Raw genomic sequence first — 15,342 nt, 5'->3', positions numbered from 1 at the left:
TTCTTTGATGGATTGTGACTATCCATCATCCTCTTGATTACATTCCAGAGGTTTTCAATGGTGTTCAGGTATGGAGATTGGGCTGGCCATGACAGGGATTTGATGTGGTGGTCTTTCATACACTTTCACCTAGCTGTGTGTCCTGCTGAAAAAAAACAGTCCTCAGAGTTGGGGAACATTGCCTGAGCAGAAGGAATCTATGCGGCTTGATTCATACGTCCTTCACAAATATTAACCTGCCCAATTCCAGCCTTGCTGAAGCATCTCCAGACCATCACCGATCCTCCACCAAATTTCACAGTAAGTGCAAGACACTGTGGCTTGTACGCCTCTCCAGGTCTCCGTCTAACCATTAGATGACCAGGTGTTGGGCAAAGCTGCAAATTAGACTCATCAGAGAAGATTACTGTACTCCAGTCCAATCCATATTGTCTTTGGCAAACTTCAGCCTGGCTCTCCTTTGCTTCTCATTGATGAAAGGCTTTTTTCTAGCTTTACATGACTTGAACCCTGCCTCTAGGAGCCTGTTACGAACTGTTCTTGCCGTGCACTTCACCCCAGCTGCCATTTACCATTCCTTTTGTAGGTCACTTGATGTCATCCTGCGGTTGCTGAGTGACATTCGAATAAGATGACGGTCATCCCGGTCAGTGGAGAATCGTTTTCGTCCTCTGTCTGTAGCTTTGTTGTCCCCAATGTCTGCTGCTTGACCATGTTGTAATGGACTGCCGTCTTAGAAATTTTAAGGATGGAAGCAACATGATGCTCACTGTATCCCTCTGCTAGTAAAACCAGAATTGAGTCCTTCTTTTCCTCACTCAAGACTTTCCTTTGGCATGGATAAACGTTATTTTTTCATTCCTATTACTTTTGGGATATTACTAGCACTCGTTTTGCCATCCAGCTTGTCCTATTGCAAGAGGATTGTGAACACCACAGCAGGGTTTTTTATACTTTCCTTCATTAAATAAGATTTGGTTCAGGTGATCACCCAATTAGAAGCACATTAAGTAGATTGAAGTGTACTCTTCTGGTTGGAATTCAACTGACACTGGAATGGAATGGCTGTCAGACATGTAGAGAAGCTGATTTTTACAAAACTGTGCAGTGGTCTCCTAATATTTGCCAGAGCTGTATATCTATCAAGATCTAATTAGTGATAAAAATCTGAGCATGAAAATTGCTTTTCTCGTGTGATTTTAAAAAGATGTTAATATATTTCTTCTCTGTATGAATTTTCTGATGAGTGACAAGATTAAAAAACATTTCTCACATTCAGAAATGAATATGAAGTTTACTTTATGTGAGTTTTTTGATGTTGAACAAGAATTGATTTCCTAGAAAAGCATTTCCCACATTCTGGGCATAAAAATGGCTTCTCCCCTGTGTGAATTTGTTTATGTATAATAAGATTTTCCTTAGAGCCATATGATTTCCCACATTCTGAACATGAAAATGGCTTCTCTCCTCTGTGACTTCGCTCATGTTTAGCAAGATTTGATTTAACGGTAAAACATTTTCCACATTCTAAACATGAAAATGGCTTCTCTCCTGTGTGTATTATCTGATGTTGAGAAAGATGTGATTTCTGGTTAAAACATTTCCCACATATTGGGCATGAAAACGGTTTCTCCCCTGTGTGACTTCTTTGATGTGTAACAAGATCTGATTTCTGTTTAAAACATTTCCCACATTCTGGACATGAATATGGCTTCTCCCCTGTGTGACTTATTTGATGTGTTACAAGTTTTGCCATGCTTTTGTAATATTTCCCACATTGTGAACATGAAAATCCTTTTGTGTGAATTCTTTCATGTTTAACAAGATTTGATTTAAATGAAAAAAACTTTCCACATTCTAAACATGAAAATGGTTTCTCTCCTGTGTGAGTTTTTTGATGTTCAACAAGATTTGATTTTCGTGTAAAACATTTCCCGCATTCTAGGCAAAAAAATGGTTTCTCACCTGTGTGAGTTTTCTGATGAGTAACAAGATGAGCGGTCCGGCTAAAACATTTGCCACATTCTGAACATGAAAACGGCCTCTCACCTGTGTGAATTACTTGATGTGTAATAAGATGAGATTTCCGACTAAAACATTTCCCGCATTCTGAACATGAATATGGCTTCTCCCTTGTGTGACCTCTCTTATGCATAACAAGTTCAGACTTGTGGTTAAAACATGTTCCACATTCTGAGCATGAAAATAGTTTCTCTTTTGTGTGAGCGTCTTGATGTTCAACATTACTTTGGTTATTTTTATTTTGATTAACAGTCTGTAATGAATCAAAAGATAGAGCCTGTTGAAAACAATCAGATGACAGATCTTCGCTGTAAAGGACTGAGTGAATTTCTGGTATAATAACTTGCTCTTCATATGGATCTTGTGTAATATCACGATCTTCTGCTTTAAAATCATAAGACATCACATGTTCCTCTGAGTTCCTCATACAGTCACCTGAACACCAGAACAAACCAGTCAGGAGAGATCAGAATAGGATAGAAAACTTAGATTACCCCCAAAATTATGCCATTACTTGCATAAAAATTGGCAGACATAAATTTTAATTATATCTTCACTATTATCATTAAAGAGGACCAGTGACCAGGTCAAAAGTTGCCAGTTTTTGCTATTATTTTATTCTGAGAATTCAGTTTTTGTTGTTTTTTTATCTGCCATACAGTTCCAGAGATATATTTTTTATTTTGTAATCATGTTATGGTCTTTACCAAGAGGGTGTGTCTCACGGGGTAATTTTGTAGAGTACCCAAAAGACACACCAACAGTACACGAAGGACCACAAAAATTAACACCAAGTAAAAAAAGCCAATATCTCATGTAAAAAAAAGCCAAAATACTCGGAGGAAGTGGCAAGAGTCAACTAAGAGCAAAAACTTTTCACTTCTACCTTGGTGACAGATCCTCTTTAGCATCAACAATGATAAAGAGAATTATTATATTTAACATATCTCAAGCAAAGTACCAGTTCCATAGATGATTCCAATAGAAATCTGTGCATACGCAAATGGAAAGAGACTAATTATCCATATGCCTGGTAATAGAGATCACCATAAACTCCTACACTAATCTAGAAGCTGTGCACCAAGGAAGTATGTAGAGGCTTCTCCCAAAAGCTTAAAAACCCACAAAATAGTCGCAGTCGGGCAACAAGCAAAATCTGTGACTTCTCCTCATTTAGTGGTTACTACTCACCCTGATCATTATTTGTAAGAATCTCCTCTTTACACCTCTCATCACCAATCACATATGTCTCTGTAGTAACAATAATCTTCATATATTTATCCTGAAAGAAATATAATTAAAGTCACAGATAGTTGGACAAATCATGTGAAAATTTTTAGAAACCAGACAAGGTCATTAATTTGTTTGATGACCGTGAATGAACGAATGAATGAATAAATACCAACAGTTTCCATCGCCATAAAATAGTGAGAAGGTCCAGACAATATCTAATGGCAGTTTTAAAGATGACCATAGACATCTCCACCCATTCTCACAACTCGTAATTTTATAACATATAATACTGGTGAATAAAACAAGACTGAGCACAAAACCTTCACAGCCGTCTACACATCATAGGGGAGATCTCAGACACCTTCTCTCCATCTACCTGATGATCCTGAGAAACATTTTCTTCTTTATAGTCCTGTGAAGGAAGAGGACGGGGACATCTCTCTGGTGTTGTCCTCTTATTGGATAGAACTGGAGGAAACACATACAGGGTCTGAATTCCTTCCTTACATACAGATAATTATAGGCCGTGTGTATTTAGTCCTGTCTATTACCTGGTGATGTGAGGGGCTGGGGAGCCTCCATCATGACGTCCTTGTACAGATCTTTGTGTCTTTCTAAATACTCCCACTCCTCCATGGAGAAATAGACGGTGACATCCTGACACCTTATAGGAACCTGACACATACAATTATATCATCATCACCCCAATCCCTTCACAACGTTACTGTATAATGTCCCAGCATTCCCAGCAGTGTCACCTCTCCAGTCAGCAGTTCAATCATCTCGTAGGTGAGTTGTAAGATCTTCTGCTCATTGATGTCCTTGTGTGTCAGGGTGTGAGGTGGACGTCCCATGATTGGGCTCAGGGGTCTTCCCCATTCCTCAGACACAGGGTCCTGACAGCGCTCACTAGGAGTCTTCTTCACTACTGTGTAATCCTGGTTATGGAGAGACACATTAATAAATCTCACTACTAACAACTCCAGAGTCCTCACATCGTCAGTTACATTGATCTATTATTAACCTTTTCCTAATATTGTCATATAAGCATTTCAGAAATCTAAATTGTAATGAATGAGTTCAAGAGTGGAACCTGCTTTATGTGGCAGTGTTATCCAGATGACTCCTGCCTGCAACTGACAGGGTGAAAAATAACTCCTGACAGTTAAATTCCTTCAAACATATTGTCATTTGCAACAGTGTTAGCTAAGATTGTAGACTGAAAATACACCTCCGTCACATTATAGCAATGGGCAGCTAACAAAAAAAAGTCTTAAAGGGAATCTGTCACCCCATTTTTGGCCTATAAGATGCGGCCACAGCCATCAGGGGCTTATCTACAGCATTCTGTAATGCTGCAGATAAGCCCAGATGTAACCTGAAAGATAAGAAAAACGAGTTAGATTATACTCACCCAGGGGCACTCCCGGGTCCGGTCCGGTCCAATGCCTTCCATCTTTACGTGATGACGTCCTCTTCTTTGCTTCCCGTCACGGCTCCTGCGCAGGCGTACTTTATCTGCCCTGTTGAGGGCAGAGCAGAGTACTGCAATGCGCAGGCACCAGACCTCTCTGATCTTTTCTGGCGCAGATTGGTGGGGGTCCTACCAGGGCCGCTATCATTCAACTCTCCACCTGGATCCTTAACTACCTCACGAACCGACCTCAGTTTGTAAAGGTTCGGGACAGTGTGTCAGACATGGTGATCTGCAATACAGGGGCACCTCAAGGTACAGTTCTTGCCCCTTTTCTCTTCACACTGTACACTGCGGATTTTAGGTGCAACTCATCTAGCTGCTACTTGCAGAAGTATTCTGATGACTCTGCAATAGTAGGCCTCATCACAGGAGGAGATGAATGAGAGTACAGAGATACTAACCAAGCTTTTGTGGAGTGGTGTCAGAGGAACCACCTTAGGATTAATTCCGGGAAGACCAAGGAATTGGTGGTGGACTTTCGCAAGGGCAAAAAAATCCACCAGTAGTGGTGAACATTCAGGGAAATGACATTGAGATAGTCGACACCTATAAGTACCTTGGTGTGATCCTCAATAATAAGCTTGACTGGGCCCATCACGTGGATGCAGTGTACAGGAAGGGCCAAAGCAGGCTTTATCTGCTCAGAAGGCTGAGAGCCTTCGGAGATAGAGGGGCACTCCTTGCATCCTTCTTCAACTCTGTTGTGGCATCAGTCATCTTCTTTGGTGTGGCGTGCTGGGGTAGTGGCATATCAACCAGGGACAGGAATAGGCTGGACAAACTGATTAGAAGGGCCAGCTCTGTCCTGGGATGCCCCCTTGATCCAGTTCAGGAAGTAGGCGACAGGGGGATACTGGCCAAGGTGAGCTACATGGTGCAGAATGATTCCCATCCCATGCATGAGACCGTGACAAAGATGTGCAGTACTGTCAGTGACCGGCTACTTCATCCTAAATGTGAGAGGGAGCGCTATCGAAAGTCCTTCCTTCCTGCTGCAGTTAGGCTGTATAACCAGCACTGTCCAAAACGGAGAACGACCCAAACAGTGAACTGATAGATCCAAAGTTGTGATAGTCCGGTTATATCTTTTTTTTTTCGTATATGTACCTACCTACTGTCAATGTAATGCCTTTATGCATCTGTATCTGTACTTGTTCCTGCCTTGCTGCTGTAATGCTCTGAATTTCCCCATGGTGGGACGATTAAAGGATTATCTTATCTTATCTATTACTGGTGTACGGGACCTGGTGAGCAGTAGTGAAGGGGAGGGACCTGAACCCAGTCTGGGCCCCCCTCTTTTGCTTCTGCTCACCTGGCCCCAGGGACAGGGTTGGGTTTCGGTGCACATCTCGGAGCAGGGAGCTTTCCTGCAGCTCCATCGTCATCAAAACAGAACGTCAGTGCAGCACCAGGGGAGCTTTTTTGTGATGTTCTCGTGACGGCATCTAAGCAATGACGTCATTACGCAGGCATGTACACGCCGACTACCAGGAATGGAGCTGCAAAGGATCGTATGAGAAGTAAATATGAATTTATTTATTTTTTAATAAAATGAATTAAATAGATGAGGGGGAGCAAATGATGATGTATTTAAAGTGGTGGAGTGCAAAAGATGAATTGAAAGTGGGGATGGGGAGAGAAAATGATTAATTTAGGGTGGGGGGAGAATACATGATGATGAATTGTGTGGGGGGGAAAGTAAAGGCTTATGTATTGAAGGTGGGGGAGGGAAAATGATGCTGTATTGAGGGTGGGAATAGCAAATGATGATGAATTGAGAGTGGGGGAGAGCAAAGATGAATTGGGGTGGAGGAGAGCAAATGATGAATTAAGGGGGAACCTGTTAATGAGCAAGACGGCATTGTTTCACTTTTTTCTTCATCTGGCTTAGATAGAAGTTGGAGAAAAAGTGAGAAATGTGCTCTGGAAGCGGTGCTCTAGAAAATGTGTCTTATTTTCTGCAGAGACGAGTCCTGACAGGAAAAAGTGATGGCGGTCTGCTCTGAATGAAGAACTTCAACTAGAGACGTCACTGCTGAGTCAGTCTGTTACCTGTACACTTACACTATATACTATATAGTATATACAGAGCTCCTGTGTATAATGTCACTGGTGATTATTGCATTATCTGTATATTGACACTATATACGGAGCTCCTATGTATAATGTCACTGTATTACCTGTACACTATAGACAGAGCTCCTATGTATAATGTCACTATTGATCACTGTTTTACCTGTACACTATACACTATATACAGAGCTCCTGTGTATAATGTCACTGGTGATCCCTGTATTACCTATACACTGACACTATATACAGTGCTCCTGTATATAATGTCTCTGGTGATCCCTGTATTACCTGTACACTGACAATCAGGGCCGCCATCAGGGCATTACTGCCCTAAATAGCGTATGGGGCCCGATCAGCAGAGGGGCCCACATCGGGCCCCATCGCTTCTGCTCCAGTCACCAGCGACAGGATTCTGCCGATGCAGTAACTGAACCTGCGTCCGAGACGCAGGTTCAGTTGCTCTATTGCCATGCGGGCCCGCGCAGCAAAAGTTAAAGCCGCCAGCCAACCAGGGGCTGGCAACTGACGTCATTGCGTAAGTCACGGGCATATGACATCATTGTCATTCGCTGGAGAGTGCGCGCTTGAAAAGACTGGAGGGATCATTGCCATCCAGGTAAGGAGAAAGATTTTTTTTTTTTATTGAAAGCGGCAGATTGTGAGCCCCATCGGGGACAGTGATGATAATGTGTGCAAACTGTAAAGTGCTGCGGAATATGTTAGCGCTAAATAAAGATTATTATTAAAGATTATTATTAAAGCGGCAAGCTGCAATATGTTTCACCGGCAGGATGGAGTCATATGGATCATGTCTCAATCCTGCTTGGGGCAGAATAGAGACACAGGGGCAGGATGGGAGACACGGGGGGGCAGGATCACGAGGCAGGATGGAGACAGATGGGGCAGGATCATGGGGCAGGATGGAGACACTGGGGCCAGGATTGGAGACACAGGGGGCAGGATGGAGACCGATGGGGCAGGATCATGGAGCAGGATGGAGACACATGGTGCAGAATCATGGGGCAGGATGGAGACAGATGGGGCAGGATCATGGGACAGATGGGGCAGGATGGGACATCACATGGAGGCAGAATGGATACTCATGAGGGCAGGATGGGAGAACATATGGCTGGAGCCAGGAATGAGCTACACGGGGCTAGGATGGGGAATATTATTACCATAGGGGCTAATTAAGGAATATTATTACTGCAGTGATGTATTTGTTTTACTTTTGAGGATACTGTTTTAAATGGGGGAGCCGGTCCTGTCACTCTGCAGAGCGACACTGTCGCCTTTTTTTCTTCATCTGGTGTAGTTTAGAATTTGGGAAAAAAATAGGTAATGGTCCTGCAAGCGGTGCTCTAGATAACTGTTATTTCCTGAAGAGACGAGCCATGGCTGGAAGAAATGACGGTGGTCTGTGCTGGATGAAGATGAAAAGCAAAGATGAAGGACTTCACCTAAAGACGTCACTGGTGAGTCAGTGTGTTACCTGTACCTGAGACTATACACTGTACACTATATACAGCGATCGTGTACAATGTCACCAGTGATCACTGTATTACCTTTACACTATACACAGAGCTCCTGTGTATAATGTCACCGGTGATCACTGTATTACCTGTACACAGACACTGCTTACTAAGTACAGATCTCCTGTGTATAATGGCACTTATGGTGATATTAGTATTGAGTTTTTTACAGGGCTGTGGAGTCGGTAAGCCAAACCTGCGACTCCGACTCCTCAATTTCCCTTACACCGACTCCAACTCCAACTCCACGACTCCGACTCCCACACATATTGCTTATATTTAAGTGAAAAATTTATTGTAGTACAATGTGAACCTCAGACATTTAATCATTTTTATGATCAAGATATTTAGATAGAACAGAATATATATTGGTGTACTACCCGGTTTTCATTCTTTTTGGTACAGATACGATATGGATAGACAGATATGGATAAATGGATAGATAGAGCAGATTTCTAATCTGCTTTTGCTATTGAAAACATTATCTATGAGCTCAAAAACCTTTCAGGTGATGCAGTTTTTTAAAAAGATGATCAGCTTTTGCAGCTGAAAAACGTATCCTCAAAAAACACAGGAAAAACGCTGTGTGTGAATGTAGCCTTAGATCAGGAATATAACAGCCATTTATAGGACATTTCATAACTTTCCCAAATTCCTATGAAAAAATATTCAGCACATCCTGCATTGAATTACTGTACCCAATTTATTATATATTTTAGGAGTCGGAGTCGGTCCATTTTATACCGACTCCAACTCCGACTCCACCAAAATGAGCACCGACTCCGACTCCACGACTCCGACTCCGACTCCACAGCCCTGGTTTTTTATTACTGATCAGTATTGTAGTATTCAGTTACTATGTTGTCTTGCCATGGTGTGGCGGTATTTGTTCCTTGTATGTGGTATTACTGGTCGCCATGTGGTGGTAATATGTGATCTGGACATGGTGCCGTGATATTTGTCCCTTGTATGTGATATTATGTGGTCACTGTGGTGATAATATGTGGTCTGGTCATGCTGTGGTGGTATTTGTTCCTTGTAAGTGATATTATACGTCTCTATGTAGTGGCAGCCCTGCTGACAATATATACAGAGCTCCAGTGTGTAATGTCTCTGGTTATCACTGTATTTCCTGTACACTGACATTAGTTATAGTATACTATGTACAGCACTCCTGTGTATAATGTCACTGGTGAACCCTGTATTACCTGTACACTGACACTATATACAGAGCTCCTGTGTATAATGTCACTGGTGATAACTGTTTTACCTGTACACTATACACAGAGCTCCTGTGTATAATGTCACCGGTCATCACTGTATTACCTGTACACTGACACTATATGCAGAGCTCCTGTGTATAATGTCAATGGTGATACCTGTATTACCTGTGCACTGACACTATACAATATAATGGCTTCAGAGAAGCTCAGTGCGCATGATCAGAAAAGCAAAAGACTTTGATGATGCGCAGAGTGCCTCTCTGAAGCTAGGATGCAAACACCTGGCCTCAGGGGTTCAATGTAGTGAGAAAAACAGGCCGTGCAAATGTGCAGTTTTTGTATGTTACAAGCAGCATGTGTAAGTCACGTTATCATGCCCACAGGGGTGTGATAACATGCTACGTGGCCTGACTAGTCTAGGGACACTAATGCCCCATTGACTAGTCAAAGGCTTCATTTACATATCTTAAATGAATTTTACAAATACTTTTTGTAAAGATTTGCTTATGTGTTTTATGTAATAAAGGGAATATTAGGCAGGGGATTTAGACATATACACACACCTGATGGTGTTTCTGGGGTTACGGAGGACCTGGCAAGTTCCCATTAACGATCAGTATTGTAGTATTCGGTCACTATGTGGTGGTAATATGTGGTCTGGTCATGGTGTGTTGGTATTTGTTCTTTGTACAGTATGTAGTATTTTTTGGTCACTATGTGGTGCTATTATGTGGTCTGGTCAAGGTGTGGTAGTATTTGTCCCTAGTATGTGGTATTATTCGGTCACTATGTGGTGGTATTATCTACTCTGGTCATGGTGTGATGATATTTGTCCCTTGTATGTGGTATTATTGGTCATTTAAAAAAAAAAAAAAGTATGTGACTCATTCCCTTAAAGAAAAATAAATAAAAATATATCTAAAAAGATTATTGGGTATTTTAACAAATTTTTAATAGGTTAGACTAGGACCCTTCCAAAAAAAGTCTGTTGTGGTGGAAGGTGTGATGGGTTGACAGGCTCAGCTGCTACTCGAGGTAGACTCAAGGCACATGGGGTGGTTAAAGCCTCTCAATGGTTTATTTCCTTATAAACAAAAAAAAATAAAATGTTAACAGAAAAACAGCCTGTCCGGCTCAAATGAAAATAAACAGTCCATACACCGTCCTGCCTAGGTCCTCTGAGACAACACATACGGCAGCTCTCGCAGAAGCTAGCAATCCGGAGGCTTGCTTCCTCCACACACATGGACAGAGAAAAAAAAAAATGGCTGGACATTTAACTCCCTCCAGCCACACCCTGGAGGTGGAGATATGGTGGGTAGGCGTCCAGCCCATCTCTGACCTACAGACCATGAAAGCCATGCCCATACAGCAACAGGATTGCTCTCAGCACATACCACGCTGGAGAAAACACTTCTGGCTTTCACACCTCATAGGACAGCAATCTTTGTGATACATATCTCCCGTCATGTACGACACCAGTGACCCTTTCACAAAAGGTTTAAAAACTCTTTTGGCCAAAACAAAAGCTGATGGTTATGTATGTGATATAGTGTTTAATGAGAACTGTGTGATTGGTGAGGATTTGGTGCAGAAGTGGAGTTTTTCCAAGAGTGGGCAGTGGGGGGTGGAGTCTGGGCAGAGTCTCAAGAGGGCCCGAAAATGTTGAAGTATGGGACCCTGAAATTCCTGGTGGCAGCTTTAGGTCCTACACTTGACATACTGACCAAATTTAAATTAAAACTTCCAGTGGCAGTAAGATCAGAGGCGGACACTGACAGCTTGAGGCCCCTGTGCAAGAAATGTGTCTGGGCTCCCTTCCTTTTATGACGACAAAGCTACATATATATAGCCACACACATACATGTATATATAACATAGTCTCCTTTATTATGTATATTGCAATCCCTTATACAGTGCCCTTTTTTGTTATGTACAGCACCGTCCCTTACATATTGGATTATATAGAGCCCTGTTTTTTTTTTTATTACATACCGTTCTGTCTTGATAGCTGTATAATGCAATGATGGCTGATGGAGCATAGGAAAGGTTCCTTTCTAATGGAGGAGCTGATGGACTGGTAGGGAGTACACTATATACTATGGGACTGTGTTAGACATAATAAGCAATAATAATGTCTTCCTCCACCTCCCCCTGTTCCTAAGTCCATTAGAAGTCCCCCTTCCTCTCATTCCAATCACTCACACCCCTCATTATCCTCCTCCCCACGCATCCCATTATTGTCATCTCCCCCACCCCATCATTGCCTTCTCCCCCACCATTATCATTGCTTTCTCCCCTGCCACCCCATTATTGCCCATTCCACCACCTCCATCATTTCCTGCTCCCCCACCACCATCATTGTCTCTTCCCCCACCACTACCATCATTGCCCATTCCACCACCTCCATCATTTCCTCCTCCCCACCACCCCCATTATTGCCCTTTCCAGCCCTTTCCACCACCACCATCATTGCATTCTCCCCCACCACCCTCATCATCATTGCTTTTTCCCCCCACCACCCCATCATTGCCCTTTTCCACCATCTCCATCATTGCTCTCTCCATCACCTCCATCATTGCCTTCTCCTCCACCAATCCCTGCAGATGTTGTTCAACAGCCGCAGGGCATCAAACATATTATTCGAGCACTCCGAAGGTACTCCCTTAGCCTCAGGGCATGCTCAGATAACACCCTATTAGAGTGCGCTTGCTCATCACTAGTAAAAAAAACGCAGGATACAAGTGATGTATGCGTCATTCCTCATGTATACAAACAGGACAGACTTTTGTTTAAACTGTACTTGAAATGACAGACGTTACAGTATGAGCCAAGGTGACGTCATCAGAATCTCTCACCTCTCCAGTAAGCCGGAAGAGGATCTCTAGGGTGAGGTGCAATATCCTCTTCGCCATCTTGTCTCTGTCCTTTTCCATCCTTTTAGGGTCACTCAGGAGAATTCTCTTATATAGAAGATCTTCTCTGACAGGAACCAATATTGTAGGGACCTGAATAGGGAGAAGATGTAACATCATAAAGTAATGTGATGATAAGGGGGAACACATGGGACAGAACCCATACACAAAGCCGTCAGCACTGCAGCCAATATTGTAATTGCAGGAACATAAGCAGAGTGTGAAAGAACCACAGGAGCCATCAGTAATGATGACGCTAAAGTTGGTTTGGAAAAATTGTTATTTTTTTTGTTTTTCTTTTACCGGTTTAAAGGGAATCTGTCACCCCTTTTTTCAAATATGAGCTGCCGGCATCGACATAAGGGGCTTATCTACAGCATTCTGTAATGCTGTAGATAAGCCCCTGATGTAACCTGAAAGAGAAGAAAAAAAAGAGTTAGAGTATACTAGGGGGCGGTCCGGTGCCTCCCATCTTCATACGATGCCGTCCTCTTCTTTCCTTCCCGTTGCGGCTCAGGCACACTGCAGTACTCTGCTCTGTCCTCAATAGGGCAGATAAAGTACGCTTGCGCAGGAGCTGCAGCAGAAGTAAGGAGGACGTCATCGCTAGAAGATGGGAGGTGCCGAACCGGACCGTGGCATCCATTGGACCGGACCCCAGGGTGAGTATAATATAACTCGCTTTTCTTATCTTTCAGGTTACATCTGGGGGGCTTAGCTACAGCATTACAGAATGCTGTAGATAAGCCCCTGATGGCGGTGGCCGCATCTTATAGGCCAAATATGGGGTGACAGATTCCCTTTAAAAATGATTAAAAATAAACAATAATAATTTTTTTTGCTGGGAAGTGTTTACACCTCCAGGCTCCTCGCAGCATTACAGTCAGTTACTGGGATCATTTCCGCTGATTGTTAAAGAAGTTGTCCACTACTTGTTGTCATACCCCTCGCTTGACCCCCATAAAATAATAAAGCTTATACTCTCCTCTTGTGTTGGCGCCGTTTCCCACGGTCCTGTGGCTCTCGTGCTGTTGTTGTGACGCCGGCGCCCAATCAGCGCTGTCATCACTGTCCCCACCTCCTGTCAAATTGAACGGGAAGCGGAAAACAATGATCAGCGGCAGCCTGGACATCTTCATGTTCGATTTGTTCAAAGGCGGGGACTGTGACGACAGCGCTGACTGGGCGCCAACATCACGTGTCACAACAACCGCACAGCAGCAACGGGGAAGGCGAGTTCCGACACCAGCAGTAATGGAGAACACCTTTAAACCTGGAGAAAACAAAGAACATTTTGCTATTAAGAAACCAATAACTTCAGTAATATGACATTTTAGACCTGCACAGAGCGGATCATCCATTCCTCTGACAAATAAAGAAAAAGCCGACATTTCCATTACTCCCTGTAATCTCCACCCCAGACAGAAAGCGTCATCTGCCCCCAAACCAGAGCGCCCTCCCCTGTATACATGAGCCCAGCCAGCGCTCTATTACTGGCCATATACACATGGCAGGGGGCGCTATCTCCGGGAATGGAGGGGTTACTGCCCCCTGTGCAGCCCAGTAATCGGGAATCTCCAGCACCTACCTCCACCTGCAGGGGGCACTATCTCCGGGAATGGAGGGGTTACTGCCCCCTGTGCAGCCCAGTAATTGGGAATCTCCAGCACCTACCTCCACCTGCAGGGGGCGCTATCTCCGGGAATGGAGGGGTTACTGCCCCCTGTGCAGCCCAGTAATGGGGAATCTCCAGCACCTACCTCCACCTGCAGGGGGCGCTATCTCCGGGAATGGAGGGGTTACTGCCCCCTGTGCAGCCCAGTAATGGGGAATCTCCAGCACCTACCTCCACCTGCAGGGGGCGCTATCTCCGGGAATGGAGGGGTTACTGCCCCCTGTGCAGCCCAGTAATGGGGAATCTCCAGCACCTACCTCCACCTGCAGGGGGCGCTATCTCCGGGAATGGAGGGGTTACTGCCCCCTGCGCAGCCCAGTAATGGGGAATCTCCAGCACCTACCTCCACCTGCAGAGCCGCACTCCACATATATGGCTGCTCTGTGCGCACAGGACCTGAGATGAGGTCACAGGAGGGGAGGAGTCAGGGGTCACATGATCAGGGGCCTCAGTGTATGCAGGACTCTGCTGTGCTGGTTGTCATGGTGCTGGATGAGGGGAAGTTTCTGTGTGGGGTCAGGAGGGGTTTACAGGGTGGATGTAGCAGAGCCGCGTGTGTACGAGGCGTACGGAGCGGAGCCGCGTGTGTACGAGGCGTACGGAGCGGAGCCGCGTGTGTACGAGGCGTACGGAGCGGAGCCGCGTGTGTACGAGGCGTACGGAGCGGAGCCGCGTGTGTACGAGGCGTACGGAGCGGAGCCGCGTGTGTACGAGGCGTACGGAGCGGAGCCGCGTGTGTACGAGGCGTACGGAGCGGAGCCGCGTGTGTACGAGGCGTACGGAGCGGAGCCGCGTGTGTACGAGGCGTACGGAGCGGAGCTGTGTGTGTACGAGGTGTATGGAGCGGAGCCGTGTGTGTACGAGGTGTATGGAGCGGAGCCGTGTGTGCACGAGTCGTAGAGAGTGGAGCCGTGTGTGTACGAGGTGTACGGAGCGGAGCCGTGTGTGCACAAGGTGTATGGAGCGGAGCCGTGTGTGTACGAGGTGTACAGAGCGAAGCCATGTGTGTATGAGTCGCACAGAGCAGAGCCGTGTGTGTGAGATTTACGGAGCTGGGCCATATGTGTACAGAGCCGTGTGTGTATGATGTGTACGGAGCGGAGCCGCGTGTGTATGATGTATATGGAGCGGAGCCACGCATGTACAACGTGTATGGAGCAGAGATGTGTGTGTACTAAGCAAAGTTATCTGT

General features: G+C 44.6%; 1 protein-coding gene across 1 annotated transcript; it reads right to left on the bottom strand.

The window, feature by feature from the left end:
• Positions 1–1,046: 1,046 nt before the first annotated feature.
• LOC141051063 (uncharacterized) lies at positions 1,047–12,564 on the bottom strand. Its single transcript, XM_073547899.1, has 6 exons — positions 12,419–12,564; positions 4,014–4,193; positions 3,807–3,930; positions 3,632–3,723; positions 3,214–3,304; positions 1,047–2,457 (listed from the first exon to the last, which is right to left on the bottom strand). The coding sequence occupies exons 1-6, from the start codon at positions 12,494–12,496 to the stop codon at positions 1,295–1,297; spliced, it is 1,728 nt and encodes a 575-aa protein (XP_073404000.1). The 5' UTR covers positions 12,497–12,564; the 3' UTR covers positions 1,047–1,294.
• Between the last annotated feature and the right edge of the window lie 2,778 nt (positions 12,565–15,342).

The sequence above is a fragment of the Dendrobates tinctorius genome, unplaced genomic scaffold (genome assembly GCF_039654945.1).
Source record: "Dendrobates tinctorius isolate UK_male_01 unplaced genomic scaffold, ASM3965494v1 ptg000155l, whole genome shotgun sequence".
Classification (NCBI taxonomy): domain Eukaryota; kingdom Metazoa; phylum Chordata; class Amphibia; order Anura; family Dendrobatidae; genus Dendrobates; species Dendrobates tinctorius.
This window is presented reverse-complemented; position numbering and strand designations above follow the sequence as displayed.